This window comes from Eupeodes corollae, chromosome 1 (assembly GCF_945859685.1).
Source record: "Eupeodes corollae chromosome 1, idEupCoro1.1, whole genome shotgun sequence".
Lineage (NCBI taxonomy): Eukaryota > Metazoa > Arthropoda > Insecta > Diptera > Syrphidae > Eupeodes > Eupeodes corollae.
In genome coordinates this window covers 115,986,023-116,005,797 of record NC_079147.1, presented here as the reverse complement: position 1 = coordinate 116,005,797, position 19,775 = coordinate 115,986,023, and the positions used below count along the sequence as shown (strand labels likewise).

Genomic DNA, 19,775 nt, shown 5'->3' with positions numbered 1-19,775 from the left:
ACTGAGCTTGGAAGAAAACTATTTCATCTTAGCTTGTGATTTGAACGCAAAACATGAAGATTGGGGAAATCAACATAGTAATCCCAAAGGTAATCATCTTTTAATCTTTACAGCGTTGAATATGGCGTCGACCTGGTGGCTCCTGAAAAGCCATCGTGTCGAACAAGCGGCTCCTTTCTGGATTTTTTGCTGTACGACACCAGACTGACAGTTACAGGCAAAGTGGGTAATCACTCTCGAAACTGCTTACAGACAGTGAAATACGACAGTGATCACTGCTGACTGCGTGAAGTTGGAGGAATACGTACAGTAAGATGCGTTAGCCTCGTTTCACCAACGGCCTAGCGAGATAACTTCGTTCGAGTGACATAGCCCCACCAAACAATAGAAACCTGACATATAAAGAAATGGACCAATATTTACAAAAGATGGACGACAATAAAACGAAAGATGGTAAATACAATATCAAAGTACAAAAAACTGACCAAATGGACTATTGACGCACTACTGACTAGATTTAAAAACTTATACAGACGACTTACAGACCCACACGACTTGAAGGTTGGGACACTGAAGTCGTCAATAAAAAATGTCAATCTGTTGATTAAGGAGAACAACATGTTATCAATTAACAAGTACTGGGACCGCAAGATCCGGTCAGTTGATTCCAGTGACCAAGGTGTTAGCATTCACCCCAACAACGACTTGGAAAACAGAGCCCTACTTAGCCACTTTTACCTTCGAAATGATATGACACAATGGCGATCTGAGAACCGCGGTTACATGCGGTTCGATGATGATTCCTTGGAATATGCCATAATAACTGAGCAAACGGAACTAAGTCCCTTGTTTATGACGAAGCTTCAGCTCATCTTCAACTCAATGAAAAACAAAAAGTCAGCAGGTGTCGATGGTATATCCAACGTTGTACTAAGACATTTACCGATGGATGCAATTGACATTTGCACCACACTTTTCAATAATGCATATTATCCAGTGCATTGGAAGACCGCTTTGATTCATCCTCTCCCGAAAAAGGGAAAGGAAAACTCCAACCCGTCAAATCTTCGGTTCATAAGTCTTCTTCCGAGCATCAGCAATGTTTTAGAAAAAATCATCAATAAGCAAACCATTGTTGTGTATACTTTATGATATGCTTAACGGTAGAAAGTTGTTTGTCAAAAGTGGCAATATTACAAAATTCTTAATTAAAAATGTTCTTCAACAGGGAGCGGTAAATTCGCCGATTCTTTTCAGCGTTTACACCAGCGATCTGATAGGTAGTCTCACAAAGGCAATTAGGTAAGGCGACAATCTAATCGCGTACAGAAGGGCCCGAAAGGTTGAGGTTATTAGAATTCTGTTGCAGCGTGATTTCGACAAGATTTTGCGATATTTCGAAGACAACAAATGCCCAGAAGTTGGACAATAAATGCCCAGAAGTCGGAGACACTTCTGTTCCGAACTCCGTTGGCTGGGACCACGAGGGATACGTGCAAGAATTGACGCAAAATGGTCATCGTTGATCTTCACGGGCTGCGATTAGCAAAAGTGTAGTGAAGTACCTCGGTATCCGGTTAGATCAGTATTTGTATTTCGACAGACATATAAATGCTGCTGTGACCAAGGCCAGAGGAGCCTTCGCTCTGATGAAACGGCTGTTTTACAGAAGTCGGCTTGACCTCAAAGTGAAGGTAATTTGCTACATGCCCCTCATACGGCCGATAATCATTTATGGTTATCGTGTGTGGTTCAACGTTGTCCCTTCCCGTATGGAGGAGTTTCGGGTGTTCGAGCGACAGTGTTTACGACGCTGTAACGGCTTATATCGAACAGCCGAATCTTCTTACGTGCATTAATATTCAAACGAGGTCCTACACAACGGGGCTCGAATAAACCGAATTAACAATTTCGTGATAAAACTCGTTCGAGGTCACATTGCGAGAGCTATATCTTCGAACCACAATTTAATTTTCGGGGCGTTTTATCCGAACAACGAATATTTTGAGAGTGCACGCTTAAGCGGCTTCATTCCACCAGATTCATTACTCTTTTTAGACAGATGCGGTCTGATACAGGATAGATTGGCAGTTCCGTTAATCTACCACGTCGAAAAAAAAAATTAAAAATATGATTTAAAAAAGAAGAAAAAAATGGAATAAGAAAAAAAGGCCAACAAAATATTAAAAACAAATAATGTTAGATAGTTGACGAATCTAACTGTGGTTGTTCTAGTTGTAAGTAGAGTAGGTAGTTTAAGTTTTATTTAAGGACCTAATTTTAAGTAGTTCTTAAGTAAAAATAAAAAAAGGATCTTGACATTTTTTTTTTTTAATTTTCCAATGATTGAAAAAATAAATAAAATTGAAATTGAAGTTAAATAGATCTTAGGGCCGAAAGTCATTAGAATTAAGTATTATTGTTTAACTTACGAGTGTCCGTATTGGACCAGTAAGTAAGTTATAAGTTTTAGATAATTAGGCTAGATTTATAAATTTTTGTCTAGCTTTAAGATGCTTTTAAGAAATAATAAATAAAAATAAATTTAATAAAAACAAAAAGTGCGCTAGACTGTCATTCTAGAGGCCTTGGGTTCAATCCCTGCCTGTGCCATCTAAGTGCTTGAAAATTGCTTTCCCAAACTAACCTTTCGGATTCGGCTTTAAACTGTCTCCCCCATTCCTGAAAAATTTACTCGCGCACAGGAATAGTTATAAGTCACTAGGTCCTAGTTCTTTAAGGAATGTTGCGCCACCTAATTTATTTTTTTCATTCATCACCTCTCTTGGACAGAATTTTTCGTTTGCTCGAAGTGTCCCAACTTCGTGCGTTTTTTGGTCTGTTAAACTTTTTCCATTGTAAATTTTCGCAGAACAAGTAAAACCTTATCAGGAATGCAAATTTGTTTAATATTTTTCTTGGGCCAATAATTCTCTAGCAGTGCAACTTTTACAAGACCCATCAATAACAACAGTCCGCGGAATTTTCGTATCCCTGTGCCAATCGTGCGAACCCATTTCCAGTTTTGATGCACGAGTTATAGGAACCCGATTGATTTGTTGTTCTGAATACCTATGTGTTTTTTAACCTATTAGTTGGATGACCTCTTCATCAACAAAAAGTAAAAGGTTTTCAGACAGCTAAGAGTTAAAGACACATCTATGAGAAAAATAGACCTAGCACTGAAAAGAATCGTTTGTGTTGCGGAAAGAAAAATCCGTCATCTGTAGAAGTTTATGGTTCCTTGGCTTCTTTCTGATCTTCCTCGTCACTTTCTGGAACTTCCGCATCTACCGCACTGATGTCTTCACGTTTCGAGCTAGTATTTTAGTTGGGATCTTCATTCAGTAACCACTTGTCAACGAATTCAAAGTTGTAGTTTTTAAACTTTTCGTCACTTTCTTCGACATCTAGCTGCATCTCAACCTCATTATAACTAAAATTTAGTCCTTCTATTAAGTACAAAACGTGAGACACACAAAAATACTGTTATGACGAACAAAATTGGGAATTGGTGGGAAACTGCTTTTTACTCTGGCCTGGCATAAACCAAAGTGTTAAAATAGCTTAGCAGTCAAATCGGGCATGTAGTAAAATGTTTACTTTAATTATTTTCTTATTTTTTATGTTTCTAGATATCTCTTTATAACTGTTATCAATCAGATCTATTTATCATTCATACGATTAAAACTTGATGCACTTTTTCTCTAATATTTTCAAGAGCTTAATGAATTTAAATGCGATTGTACCGCTAAATAAACGATAATTTGGTGCAAAAGAACAATTTCTACAACATACTTTCAGGCATTAACTTCTACATCATAGTACAAACAATACATGAAACAATCCGTGAAAATTTTCCAAATGTCCAAAAATCCTTTGGATTACAGAAAATGTGGGTTAAAATGTTGTGCACGTATTCTTGGTGTAAATATTTATTTAGAAATTCATATTCGTTTTTTAATTTCAAACAAATCTAAAACGTAAAGAAAAAAGTTGTTACTAGCTTAATAGCTATATCTAAGAGAACATAATAATAAAAAAAACTAGGCGAGAGAATGTTTGACATTTTTAAAGCTGCAATGATGCAGCAAAAGTACATATTTGTAATTCAAGGTCAGTTGTAAACAAGTTGCAGCCATTACAAAACACACGCAGAATATTATAAGACTTCCGTCATATATTCACAGCCTTGTTAGTGGTCTCAGAAACGCGTTTATATACCCATGCGCACTACGAGTGGCTTTAAAAGCTTGTTCGCATTATAAGTATTTACGCATGTGAACTGACCAATGACCTTGTATGTAATTTGACCTTCTCGGTCCAAATTACGCCAGACATTTTTTTCTCTTTATAGCAAATGAAATAAATTTAACTCAAATAAATTAAACTGAATTTGGAAATTTAATTTTCTAATTTACATCATGTGAAGCTTTGAGCAAAAGTAAGTGAATTAAAATGCAAACAAATATAAACGTCTAATATTTTATATGAACTTTCAATATAATTTTCTTATTATTATGGTGAAATGTTCAAGACTTTCAATTGATGCATTTAAAGTTGTCCAATTAATTTTAAAGAAAACAAAAATAAACACAACCTACTAAATTGGTCTGCAGAAAGAGTAATTTTTGTTTTCTTTTATTTATATACCTACTAAAAGTTATCACTTTGAAATTACATAATTTATTAATTAGTTTATTTTTCAGACTCTTTCGAAGGCTTAAGGCTTAATAGTAACCAAATGATATATCATGTAAGGGTTGTGTGTCACTTTGTGGCAAGGCATAATCTTTAGCCAACTGGTCCAATAGACTAGAGCTACTTCTACCTTGAGCTTGTTGTGGCGCTCTATAACTGAGTTGTTGTTGTGGTTGTGGTGGTGGTGGTGGTTGTGAACGTGGACTATACTGAACAGGTTCCACCACTGGTCTGATTGGCTCATGATTTATAGTATTGCCACTTGGCACTGGTGCGTAAGATGGTCTCGAAAGTCTAAGATTCGATTGATCTCCTCCAAAAGACTAAGAAAATAGAAGAAATAATGTTTATATGTTTATAAGAAGATTAGATTATAAAGGACTTACCGCGCTTTGAGGGAATTGTAATTCAGGGCGGGCTGGACGCTGTTGAGGAGAATAAACAACATCTGTCTGTCTTGCACCTGGTATTTGAAGTCTTGGAGGAATTGAAGGTGCTTGTTGTGGTGGAGGAGCGTATTGTTGGCGGTTTTCTTGCTCATAGTCTTCGTATTGTGGGTATTGTTGTCTTTGTTGGACAGGCTGTGGACGTGGTGCTGACTGTGGACGATTTGGACGAGCCTATTTAAAAATATGATACATTTTTTGTTTTCGAAAAGTTTTTAACACAAACTTACATAGGGACGATTTGGTCGTATTTCATCTTCATAATCGGGAACCTCACGATTTTTATTTGTTGTTTCATCAACTAAAGTTGGTGGAGCAACTGTAATACCTTCTCCAGAAGGCTGGAATCCATACTTGTTAGCACCGTATTCGACTACCCTGACCTTACCTGACTCTTCAACGTAACCATACTTGCCTTTGACCTCACCAGTCGCTAGCTTCGTTTCTATTTTAAACGAACCATCTGCTCCTTCATAACCATAAGTATAGGAACCATCTTCATTGTGCCTTAAGACAAACATTCAAAACAAAATTAGCTCGTTTCTAACAATATCTTGACTATTTATACTATATAGACTATATTCACCTATTTATTTGCTTTAAAATTGCAACTGGGTCAGCTCTTGCAGGTTCCGAATTGCCACCACCCGCACTCGAACGAATTCTAGGAGGGGCAGACCGTGCAGAAGGATCGTAATCTTGATAATCTTGTGACACTACTAAACTCACAATTGAGCAAAATAATATTCCACGAATCTGAAAAGAAAATCAGTTGTTAATTTTATAATACTTAAATTTTTTCCACAAATTTCATCTAAATGTTTGCTTTGGTTTTGTTTAAATATTAAACTTTATTGACCGAAAAAAGAAATGTTTTATGTTTTAAACTTTATTGAGCAAATAAAGAAATGGTTTATGCTAACAACCTGATGTACTATATATGTACACAGATAGTTTAAAGTTTGAAATTCCATGGGGGAACTATTGTACCATGTTGTGCCTCCATAGTCATGGGGAATGTGCCATTATATCATTACTTTGGGTGTATGCGGTGTATACTGCTAAAGTATACTTATGCATAAAATAACTCAACCAACAAGATAATTGCATTAAAGTCACTTCAACTCTTTTGCAATAGTTATTTTATGCAGCAACCAATTACTGGTACGTACAAAAAACAAAAACACTAAAAGCACAATATGCAGTCAAGCCATTAAAAAGCAGGTTAATCCAAATAAATCCATGACCAATTTCTAATATTTAGAGGGAATTTGATTTAGTTCACTACACAATTTTTATATTTTTATTCACACTGAGATGTAACTAAACTTTGCATCCAAAACACAGGTACATAGATAGTTTAAAGTTTAAATGTCATGATAGGAATTTTTTGACAGAATTTTTTTTGCAACGTTTTAACATACCACACTCATTTTGCGGAAATATTTTTATTTTGAAGACAATTTTTGCTAATAGTAGGGATACAAAGATACAAAACTATCTTCGTTCCTGGATTTTTATTGTTGATTTGATTGTATATTTTAATTAAAAGTAAGTTAATGGGATCTAGTTTACTTATTTACAAAATAAGAATTGTAACTAAACTAAACTACCGTTAACACTTTATATGATATATAAATCTGTAATATAACTGAACACTTATAAAACTCTGTGGGGGCTTTTATACCTTGATATAAGCACCTTCGAATTGGATAGTGTAAGATACCATTTTTTGCAGCTGGATAGGTATAATATGGGTAAAGAGTTGAATACCTATACAGCGAAAATAACATACAAGACCTTAAGACGAAATTCAAGTGGGTATTGGTTCAAGTAGAAATAGAGCCTAGAAGTTCGACTAAGTACATGATTTTGGTTCGTTATTGGTAACGATATTCGCTATTGGAACTTTTTCTCTGTTGACAAACTTAAAATGCAGACATATTTTTTTTTTATATGGTTTTGATTGATACAAAATATAAAACACCTACCAGAAATAATTGGAAAATATAAGGCATGTGGAATGTACATCGATTGACAGGAAGTCCTACAGCTTTTGTTTTGAGATAGAAAACGAGTAAAATGATGACTAATCAAAGAACTGTAGAGGTAGTTATTCTGCATAACATCTATGCTAGTCAGCCCAAGGATATAAGAGAAAAAAGGTGAGGCAAGTATGAAGAAAAATCATTAACGGTTTGCAATAAATGACATGCAAATTTTATATGGAATATTGGACAAATCGGAAGTTAAAAAAACAAACAAGTTTTATTCTAGGTTAAACAACCAACACCCTCATGACTTTTGTACATTCACAGTATGTACATGTTAGTTAGACTGAAAGTGCTTAAAGTCTGCTTAAATATGAGAAAGTTTAAAGTGGAGCTAAAAATAGTAGAAACATTAATCTTTTTTATTTGACCAACAATAAAATATAAACTTTTTTTTAATTATTAGATTTAATTATATTTTGTTGGAGGGTATTTCAAGTTCAATTACAATATAGGTACTTTGGTATATTTTTCTGGACCATTTTTTTTCGGTAAGAGCACGATATCTTAAGTCCAAAGACTTGACAACGATATTTCGTAGAAAGGTCAAAAACAAGAATGTTTTCTTTTGGAGGGCGTCTATCTTGCTCCCTTTAGGAGGTAGAATCAACTTTTAAAAAGAGTCAAGTAAGCGACCCACACTGTTAATTTCCCATCCCGGCAGTCGACTTGTCTTGCCTAAAATTTTAACAAAATATTGATAACAATGTTTTGTGTGAGATAAATACTTTTAAGTCAATATCTTTCTTTGTTTTCCTAATTCTTTACTTCGCACCCATTTGCTTAAACCCTTTTCTTACCGAATTTTTTTTGTAAAGTTTTCGTGTTTTCTTAAAAATGTTGTCAGTTGATTTTTTCTAAAGGATTGACTAAAAATTATTAACAATATTTTGTATAAGATGAAATAGTTTGATTTCAACATCTATTTTTGTTGACAAGATTTTTAGTTGAAAACCAATTTTTATCATTTTGAGTAAGTAGCATTTCTTGAAAGTTTTTATTTCTCATATGAACACATACAGATTGGACTTTTCTAAGAACAATTTCATACAAATGAAATTATTTTGAAGCCAATACCTTCATTTATTTACGAAATGTCCAGAATCGAATATAAATTAATATTAATATTAAAAAACTGACCATTTTATTTTATAAAAAATTTAACCAAAATGCGGAAAAAAATATTTTCTAAAAAATATTTTCTAATTTTTGAAAAGTTATTTGAGTCACAATCAAATTGTAATAAGTTTTATAAGGCCCATACAATACACAAACTGTTTAAGCAAACGAATGTATTTTGCTGTTTTAAGAAAGTTTGTGCAAACTGTTTGAGTAGTGTGTAGCGATGATGCGTGTTTGCACAAGCGGTTTGAACAAAATCAAAAAAAAAACACACGTTTGAACAAAATTGTTTGCGTAGTGTATTGGCCCTATTAGTAATGTTTTTCTGAGTTTTTAGTTTTTGTACAAAAAACTGTCAATTCGATTTTTTTTTCAAAATTTTACCAGATGTCAAAAACGTTATTCTTCTTTAATTAAATTATTTAAAAGATGAAACCATTTTTTTGTTCTTAGTGTTATTGGTTCGTGAGATATTTTGGGTTAGACAAAGTTTTCAATTTCACCCATTCAATTTTTTTGCGAGTAATTTCCGTAACTTTCTGCATCATAATCTGTAGAACCAATTTTATTTGAAGTCGATATCTCTAAGGGTCCGTGACGTAATGTTTGAGATGTCAAATAATTGTTTTCTCAACGAAACATGTTTTGTGATAAATGGTATGTAATAGGGCCCATACACACCGCAAATACGTTTGTTCAAATGTGTGTTTGAGCAAACATAGTTTCGCCACACACTACACAAACATGTTTGAGAGATATTAGTTGCGTGACGTTTTTCATCTTAATCCGACCTAACTATGGACACGAAACAATGAGTGTTTTAGCATGTGCAGCTTTGATTATTGTCTTGGCTATTAAAAAAAAAGAATTTGGTGTACAGAGTGGTACAAAAAATTCAGTCCAAAAAATTTGTTCCTCTTGTTTATTCATATTGACTCTATGAAAATTGGAATAGGTTTGAGCAAAATTCAATTCGGAAAATTCTAAATTTTTTGATTTTGTTCAAACATTTTTACAACAACAAAATACATTCGTTTGCTCAAACAGTTTGTGTAGTGTATCGGCCCTATAAGTACGTGTATATTCCAAAACCTGAAATTAATTTAGTCATCATGGAAAACGGCGTTAGCGGTAAGCTAGTTCCATAGTGGTTAAACAATTATTGAAGTTTTCATCCTCTCTTCCTATTGTAGCGCTGATATAACAATGAAGAAATGCGAAAGAATAAGAACGTATACCTCTGACTTAAGTATTAATGTACATTCCAGGTGACGAACTCTTAATAACCTAGTCACAACACCAGGTAAGAATATTTAAGACATCCTTTCCTGACCGACTGTGATGGGAACGGCCATTATAAGAGCCTAGTCACTGATTAGGTCTTCTTCAAAATAAGCAACAATTATTACAAAAAAACGAGACATTTTATGTGCCGAGAGCAGTCTGGTGTGTTTCTTGATATTAAGTGAACAAATTACGCTGCCAGTCATGCGAAAGGTGTAAGAGTTTTTCCTACTGGAGTAGTCAGTGTAATCTTCATTCCAAAAACCTGAAAGCCATCTCACATTGAACCAAAAGAATTCAGGCCTATATGCTTATCCCCTTCTCTCAGCCTTTCTAAAATCTTCTAAAGACTAATAGAAATTTGGCAAAAACTAAATGGTAATGCATTTTCGTACGTCAACATGCTTATATAAAATACAAATCTGTTGAAACAGTTAAAAAATCTATTTACTTGAAAGAATTTACTTTACGGCTCACAGCTCATTTGGCAGGCACAGAAGCAGAATGGGAATCAGATGTGAAGACGAAATCGGAAATTTTCTCAAAAGTCAGGATGATTCCGGGAAACGGTTTCAACCTTAATCCTCACAAACCTTCCTACACCCTATTCAATTCTTGTTACTTCGTGTTGTGCACAATGGATTCACATAATTCCGAGGGAGATGTTATTTGGTCATTACCGATACATCACCCCGTAAACTCTAACCTAACCCTATCACTAGGGGACGCTTTGTCAACTGGAAATATTTATTGCAAAACAATGTCTTAAACAAACTTATAAAAAAAACTATATGAAATGATGTTGCATTTGTATTGCAAATTTGAAACTCATAACTATAAAAGAATTAGCATTTGTTTTATGAATTTCAAACTTGTCCAAAACGACTTGATTGAACGGCGTCACAATGAAAAAAATTTGATAATGCTTAATGCATGCAAATTCGATAAGATGATGTCAAAGTAAAATTCTTTTGAAATTGCAGTCTTCTCCAACAACAGGATTAAGATTGTTCTTGCATTTATTAAAACTATTGACTTATTTCCATGTTCTGCATGTTGTTATGTCCTTTTCAAGAATTTTAAACGATTTTTCGACTGTAGTAAACTTCACGCATCTTTAGAGAAAAAACATTAAAAAAGACACAGACCCAAATTATATTGGCTTTCGTAATATTATTTCTTTTCCTTGAACTGATTCCCCTCTATATTCGGGGATTCTAATTTTTTTTAAATAACTTTTTGAAAGAAAAAGGTTGACAACTTATTGATGTTGGAGCCATCAAATTTAAAAGCAAAAATGGGATAACGCCATTAGTAGCAATCAACAGTCGTATTAAATTCCGTGAAGAAAGGAATGGAAACGTCGCGTCGTCAAGCTGCTAATAATGATGTTTTAGAGAATGTGTAATGTTGGAGAATCTGAACATGAGTTAATAGATTATCTTATCTTTGAAAACTCCCTTTCTTTGTTGCTCTTTATGGAAAAAGGAATAGGAGATTTAATGGAATGGTTGCTTTTGCACAACATGTTACACGAAGACGAATTTGTACATACAGCATAGATCTGCGTACCCTATTCAATTCGATGAAAGATACAAAAAAAGGATGGGGTCATCTTGCAGCCTTATTTAATGTGTGGATCACAATCGCTTTTATCTTATTCATTCGTCGTGTACGATTGATATCCGGGAACTTACGAATTTAATAGGAAAAATAGTACAGAAGCTGCAAAAGGACGTCACTGCGAGAAAAAAAATAACTTTAAGAATTCGTTTAACCTTAAAAAGAGACGATTCCTGTAGAATAGTGGTGTCAATCGATATCTATCTTAGTTCCCAATATTATATTGTTTTTTAATTTTCGTACGTGTAACATACGATATAAATAAACGTACATGTTTTATATGAATACAAATTTCGTGTTATATTGTATGTGTATTGTGTAGATAAAGGAAGGTAAAAGAATCATAGAATCCCGAGAACCCATATTCCAAACTCACAAAAATCCCGGACATATAATGGTCTCATTTTATATAATTTTTTAGTATTTGAGTCCATATCACAAAAAAATAGGGTTTTATTCCGATACTCATTTTAGTTAATTTATTCATTTTATAATAAATAAAATGATTTCAGTTTACTTTAAACAAAACGACATATTTCCTACAGGTCCGGTTTGCTAAAATTTGTGGTTGATTTTTCCAATTGTACCCACATTTGGATGATTAAATTCACCAAAAATCACGAAGTGCACGATATGCATTTTGATTTAAACGCCCATTTTCATAATAAGTCTGAATAACTTTAACCTGATCTTGAAGTTTAGGTGTGGTTCACTTTTAACATCGGCCGGCGGCCGGCGCTTTGAAATTTAACCACCCTTTATTTATTTTATGTATATGTTTCTTAGAAATAATGAAAAAAATACATTTGCTTATAAACTTTATTACAAAAATGAAAATTAAATTTGACATAATAAAATCACTTAATTGATTAAATATTTGTTTTTTTTTTCTCTTGTCAGATAGGATTAACCATATTTACATAAATTAAGGTATTAAGAACAAAACATGTATGCCTGTTCTGTTATATTTTGAAAAACTGACGACCCTTAAAACATTACAATAATACAAAAAATATTTGTATGTTAGGATATATTCAGGCTTATATGACAAATTCAAAGGTAAGAAAATTATTTATTATGAAAAAACGACCTGTTTGATTTTTATAAGAAAAATAAAATTAGTTTGAAGCCAAAATTTGAACATACGTCAAAAACGTTATACTCCGATGAACAAAATTATTTTGGAGATACAATCATATTTTATTTGTAAAATATTCATGGTGAGAAATATTTTTTTTTTCAATTTTTTTTATTTATAAAATAAACCGTTAATTGAATTTTTTTCCAAAAATGTACTCGTTTGGTATTACGTTACAATATATAATTTAAAACTTAATTCAAGTCTCTAGCGTTATTGGTTCGTTTCGTCATTTGTAAATCATTAGAGCGTTTTTTTTTAAACTGATTTTTTATATATACATTTTTTCATTTAGTGCTTTAAGATATTTTTTAGTATTTAGAGCTTATTAACATAAGTTTTACATTTGAATTTCGTAAAAAATGAAGACACATATTTTCGGGATATCAAAACCCATCAAATAATATTTAAACTGTATAATAGCGTATGCAGAAGAGAAATATTGAAATCGGTTCATAAATACTCAAGAATATTTAACAACAATATAAATTCAAAAATATTTTTCTTTTTATTAAATAATCCAAGTTAATAAAAAAATTTTAAACAAGTTTATAAAAATCCGTTTTCTATTTTTGACCAATTAATTTGTATAGAAAATATATTATTTTTTCAATTTTATATACTATTATTTTAATTCTTCAAAAAAAAAACCTAATAACCTGAATCGGCTTAAGACATGAGGCGTAGATAGACAGACGAATGGAATTAGAAAACTTTTTTTAGCTCATACAAAATAATATTGTTATGATTTAACAAAATTTTAAATAAATATAATTTTCTTAAAAGTTTTTTCTTTTGCCAAAAATAATACAAAAAATACTAATAAAATTGATAAAAAATATTTTCGAGTCAAATATCTTAAGAACAAATCTTAACTTAAAGAGTTTTCCATCTCATACCCAACATTGTTTTTACATGGTACCATTTAAAAAAGAAAACTTTTTATAGTTGTTTTACTAAAAAATATAATCCTATCAATATTACTAAGCTAATTTCAACTTCCCGAATATCTGGGCAAGAACAGCTATAACTTCAATTCTCAAGAGATTCACACTTTTCTATAGACATTAAATGTCAATTTGGCTTTTTGAAACCAATAATCATTATTATAAAGGTCACCATTTGGAATTGGAATTGAGTTGTTTAATAAAAGGACTAATTTAAATTCCTCGTTGAGGTAGTTCAGTTTTGTATAAAAAGTTACTATTTCGAATAATTCTTTTGTCGTGAGGACTATAGGTACATTAAATAGATGTCCCGTTATTTTATATTGTTTAACCATAACATAGCATCGTTCAGAAATCTGTCTTTTAATCGAAAAAATCTTAAAATCAACAATGCAAAAATAAATATTGCTCACTTAAAATAGTTTTTTTTTTAAACAGAGAAAAAAGTAGAAACATTTGTAGCAACTATAAGTTATAAAATGTAAAAACTTCAAACACTAAGCGATCAGTTGCAAAACCAAAAAAATTGGCCCACAAAGACCATTGCCCAGTAAAACCTGTTACCATGATAGTATTTTATTATTTTTTCCATTATTAAAACATGTTTCAAGTCTGGCAACGAATAAATCCGTAATCCGTACCTATTCCGGTACCTATTTTTTACTCTATTTAAATGCCACCTAATAAAACGGACTTCATTTATCAATCTGTAATCGGCTGAATCACTCTCGACCGTCTATGTCATATGAAAAAGTTGAAAAGGAAAGAGTGACGTTAAAAATCAATAGAATACCGCTGAAAAATTAAATTAATTAAATAGACTTGCGTGTGGTTTTGCCTTAATGCCGAACTCTCACATTCTTCGTACACTTTTTTATGCTTTATACTGCTTTTTTCGTATTAAGTAAATATCTACTATGTTGATTGCCTTGAAGGTTTATACTGATGGCGGAATGTCCACTTCCGCAAGGCCACAACCCATACCCTTCCCAAGTTTGAACCCGAACACTTCGATCTCACAAAGAGTGTTGTGTTCAACTTTCGCTGTGGAAAAATCATTTATACTTGTACTTGTAGGTTGAAGTGTGCAATGTTCATTTATAATATGTGTAGAAAACTTTGTTCTTTAGTATATGTTTTTGTTCGTGCATATTAAATCATTCAGTAAACTAAAGGTATATCGTACATATATGTATTTGTGTATGTTAATAACAGTGTATTTCACATTTACATGCAAACACCGAAAGTACAATGCTTAGCAAACTGTTTGAAATCACTTTCAAAAATTTTTACTAACCGAATTTGTTTTGAACTTTTTGTAGTTGGAGTAGGTAGCATATTGTTATTAAATTTAGCTTGGCCATTGAATTGGTCCAAATGTATGTTGAAAGATTGTTGTGGGTAGTTAGTTGAATGGAATGTGGAGCTTTGTGTAAACTGGGTGTTGTACGACGATTACTTAACTGAGTACATATATATGTATATAGGTATCACATATTATTCCTGCAGTTGTTTCTTTATGGTTACCAACTGGGAGTCAGTAAAATATATTTTATATTCTTGTACTTACAATAATTTGAATAAGAAAGCTTTAATATGTCTTAACTTTTTTTTATTGATTCATAGGTTTTAACATTATTCATGACCTTCCTATGAATATCTACCTCTTCAACATGATTGATTGCTTTTGTCGCTTATGAGTACATACGACATTTTTCATGCCCTATGAATATCTATCAGTCTCTTTAACTAGATTGATTATTTTTCATATGTAACTTAATAAGAAATTAGTATGTGTTCCTTTCAAAATGTACTTTTCAAAAACCTATTTCCGACATTAGCAGTGTTCTAGTTAAGATGTTTACTACTCGTACATATGGTTCTATACAAATTTTGCTAGATTTCAGAACGTGTTACATTTTGAATTACTGTATTACAGTTTTTTTAACAACGTTTAAAACTTAAACAGACTTATTATTTTAAATCAAACAAATTATTGTACAAAATAATTATTTATTAATTAATTAATTATAATTTAATTATGAGCACTACACAAACGAATTCGGAAAAGAGGAACAGTTATACGCAATCATCAAAAAAGAAAAAATAATGTCATACAGTGCCTTAGTGTTAAATTTATTTTAATCTTTAATTTAACTTGTAAACGTGGAAAAAACTGAATAATTAATGCGCACTCAAAAGGGTTTGTATACGTTTAATATGTAAAAGACACAGTGTCAGCAGTAGGAAAATAGGGAGAGGTTGGGTTTTACAAACTAAACGTGACTTGTGTTAGACATTCACTTAAAGTAAACGCGAAGTGTGTTAAACATAGAAAACAGTTTGACCTTTTTTTTAACAAAAAGTAATTTTGCTATATACAATTGGACAATTTCACTTGCAAAATACAATTCAAAGTGAAAATCTTATAGTAAAAAGATATATTTCTAAATAAAAATATATGCATGTATCTTAAGACGAACGTTGGTAACACTGTTCCCTAACCGACAAAAAATAATCGAAACCAGTTGGAGTTCATTAAACATGACATATTTTACTTGAAAAGAAAGACATGATTAAAGTCTAAGTAGACTTAGACGTTAGTTTAGTTACATTGAAATATGTAATAAGAAAAATATCAACTTTATTGAACACAGGCGTCTTAAGAAATAAAAGTTTGGTTAAGTCTTATTTGTATGCAAATGGATCAACTTGTTTTTGTTTTTGTTTTTTTATTTTGTATATAATATATTAAGAAAATTGAGGGCGTTCTTTCCTTACTTCCTGCCTGTGTAATCTATGCTGTATGAACCACTCGCGATGTCAATATTTCTGAGAGCAGGATGATGGTGATTGGGAACGTTTGGATAAGGTTGCTGGTAGCTTGGTTGTGGAGGAGGATTATACTGAGGCTGTGGTTGTGGCTGATATCTTGGCTGGGGAGGGTTGTAATATTGAGGGCTTGCAGGTGGAGGTGTCCATTGGGGCCGGGACGGCTGTTGAAGGTCATCAAGGCTAAATCTGCTTACTGGATAGTTCCTTGGTGGCAGGGGCTGTGGTTGTTGTTGTGGTGGTGGCGTCCATTGTGGACGACGTGGTGGTTGGTAATTGTTCTGTGGGAAGGCAATCGGAGCGGTGTTTCTGTAATTGTTGTTTTGATTATAGTACACTCCCGGATCTTCACGATATTGACCATCATCGATTTCGTTGGGGCCTAGTGGATATGGATTGCTGCTTTTCAAAGTCGGAGGAGCAACATTTATGTCACTTCCTATAAAGAATGTAATAAAATTGAATTAATTAAGACAAATATTTTTTTTTTTTGTATAATCATACCTTGAGGTTCAAAGCCACGCCTACTTGCTCCATATTCAACTTCACGTACCTGCCCTTGATCATCAACATATCCATATTTTCCATGAACTTCTCCATCAGGATATTTAGTTTCTATTTTAAAACTTTTATCCGCACCCTCGTATCCGTATGTATATGAACCATCAGCATTGTGCCGATTGATTTGTTTCAAAATAGGTACAGGAGTTGTATACTGTTGTGAGTTGACTTCCAGAATAAACAAAAGGCATGCAACAGCGAACTAGAATAAAAGTATTTTTATGAACAAATTTTTTTTTCTACATATTGAAGAATAAATTATAATTTCTTCAGTTTCCTGCAAGTTTTTTTTAATATTTAATAAACCAAACACTTATAAAAAAATAGGTTGGCATTGGTAGATACTACAATTCAAATACATCTAACATGACAATTCATTTGGAAATACGTGTGTACACTCTACATATGTATGTAATGTAGGTACCGGTTCATTCTTGCAATAGCTCAGGTATACAATTTTATACTCTAATATAAATTCTCAACTTGCTCGTAATAAAAGATACAATTTAAGCTGAATTCAATTATCCATAGTAACGATACAAGATAACCTTGGCATACGAAACCAAACTTGTTCTTTTCTCTATATAAAAATGTAGAATGTACTGAACTTTTAATATTTATTATTATATTCATTTTATATACATAAATAGAAATAAGAGACGATATTTACATCTGCTAGATTTTCGATAGAAACAAAAAATGTATCCAGTATTTAGAGGCTTCCTAGGCGGAATGTATCTTCGAGTGAAAATGAATTTGAATTTGAACAAACGTCTTTTGACGTTTGTATGTATCAAATAAAATTTTAAGGATAAACCCAACACACAGTCATGCCAGCAACCATATAAAAGTAATGAGGATTTAGAATATCAAGTCAGCGAAATGCTAATAACTCAATGATTAATCTTAAAAACAGATTGTGTCATTCGACCTTGATGAATGAAAAAAATACGTTTCAATGCGTTTTATCTAGGCAAAACGCATTGGTCTGAAAGACATAAACAAAAAGTAGTTTATACAAAGGAAAAACGCTTCTAATTATAAACTTTCCACTGTCAAACTTCGTTAAGGCAATTCTCTCAAACAAAATTAAAGTTTCTATTTAAATGTTTGTATTTAGTAGTATCCGTGGCATAATGGTTAGTGTGTTGGACTGTCATGACAGAGATCTTAGGTCCGATCCCTGCCTATGCCATCTAAAGTTATTTTCACGGGTAGTGCCTCTTGCGAGGAATTGACAAATTCTCCAAGAGTAATTCTTGTCATGAAAAGTGCTTTCTCAAAGTAGCCGTTCGGCTTCAAACTGTAGGTTCCCTCCATTCCTGGCAAAAGTACACAGGAGTGGTTGAGAGTTGTAACTCACTAGGCCCTAGTTCTCAACGGACTGTTGCACAACCCAATTTATTTCTTTTATTATGCATGTTTTTAAAAAGTGAATAATTGTTTTTGCCAATAAATATTTTGTGCTCTTGGTGTTGATTGCTTGTCTTTGTTAAATGTTAACACCTGAATTTGTAACTCGATAACGATTCATTATTTTTTTTGTATACCTGCACTTTCAATTAACGCATTTCTTACAAATTTAGATTAAATAAATTTATTTATTAGTTTATCTACACCTTAAACAGTTTCACATTGTATCTCAAATTTTTTATATTTTTTGAGTCCATATTTTTAAAAATTAGAGTTTAATTCACTGCACTGCTTTGTTGCATACAAATTTTAAATTTATGAAACAATACGAATCCTGTTTCTTTGATACTCAAACGCATTATAACGAACTGTCATTAACAATATTGAAGAAATCAATTTTACACAATTTGTAACTATTATATATGTATTCTTTCTAATTCTAAACATTTTTTTTGTTATATATCTAGAAATGAATGTAATTTATTATAAAATTATCATTTTTCCAATTATTTTTATTAGAATTAGTTCCAATCTTCTTAGCACCTAAATTATTTTATTCACACACTTTAAAGTCCCTCCTTTACATTGTTTACGGAGCACTTGTTCTACTCAACTTTAAGCAAAACCATTTTATTGTTGTACTGTTACATATTAGTTTGGTTTTCACGAAAAGGCTTACCAGCATCTTTTTGTGTTTTTGTCTTTAATGTTAACGAAATAGCAATACAAAAATAAATTGAAATTTCGTTTTTCTCTCTTCAAAGGTATTTGTTTTTATTTTACAACCGCACTACGTTATTCTTATTATGTATTGATCCGTGATAAATTGTTATTTTTTGAGCTTAACAAAGTTTTCCAATTTCTTTCGTTTGCAAAACTATAGCACACTTACTCGAAACTCTGTTAACTTATGGACTCAAAAGAAACCTCAAGTGTAGATTGCTTTTATACCACTTCCTATAATTTTGCTATGGTAATATTTGTCTCATAGCTCTACCTAGAGTCTTGGTGTATTATTTATTTTTCCAAAGCCTTTAAGTAAAGAACAAGCAGCAAGTTAAACTCTTTTGGTTGCAATACATTGCCTCAGTTTCGCCCAAGACTTTAAAGTCTACATACAAACACGGTGCTGGCGTAAGTATTATTCTCATGAGTGGCTAATAGATAGAAATATTTGAAAAATTTATTGGGGCACTAGCATACAAATATCACCAATTTAACTGCACCGAGATTTCAGGGAGGCTTTAAGCATTTTTGTTGTTCGTATTGAAATTGAAATAGTTACATATATTAGATTAACCAGTTTACATTGGGTGGAATGCATGTAAATAAAGTTCTGTTTTTGTTTTTATATGTAACGACATTCTTTTTTTTAAAGTAAAAACTTGTTTTGTATATAAAAATATGCCTACCCATAACATACAAATAATTTGTATTATTATGCTAGGGATTCTCTTACGAATCCGAAGCAACATTTTATATACTAAGTTAATTATTAAGTTAATTGCAAAACTTCCGCAATAATTCAGTAATTAAGTCCACAATTATTGTAAGCAAAACAAATGTCATTAAATTTATATTGTTTTGCTAAGCTTGAACCAAAATGCTAGAAGATAAAATAAAAGTATTTTTCAAAAGATTATGTATGTTTTTGAAT

The 19,775-nt window shown here is 32.1% G+C and overlaps 1 protein-coding gene across 1 annotated transcript; it reads right to left on the bottom strand.

Annotated features, from left to right (window-relative positions):
- Window positions 1-4,604: 4,604 nt before the first annotated feature.
- On the bottom strand, window positions 4,605-19,046 carry LOC129943023 (RNA-binding protein 33). The gene is made up of 7 exons (XM_056052229.1): window positions 18,798-19,046; window positions 16,649-16,907; window positions 16,093-16,583; window positions 5,734-5,903; window positions 5,378-5,654; window positions 5,088-5,321; window positions 4,605-5,024 (listed from the first exon to the last, which is right to left on the bottom strand). Exons 1-7 carry the CDS (start codon window positions 18,801-18,803, stop codon window positions 4,731-4,733), a joined length of 1,731 nt encoding a protein of 576 aa, XP_055908204.1. The 5' UTR covers window positions 18,804-19,046; the 3' UTR covers window positions 4,605-4,730.
- Window positions 19,047-19,775: the final 729 nt, after the last annotated feature.

Excerpts from the sequence above, each read along its gene's own strand:
- LOC129943023 (XM_056052229.1), bottom strand. Across the intron at positions 16,584-16,648 it reads GCGTGGCTTTGAACCTCAAG|GAAGTGACATAAATGTTGCT; the intron begins GTATGATTATAC and ends CATTCTTTATAG. Across the intron at positions 5,322-5,377 it reads TACGACCAAATCGTCCCTAT|GCTCGTCCAAATCGTCCACA; the intron begins GTAAGTTTGTGT and ends ATTTTTAAATAG.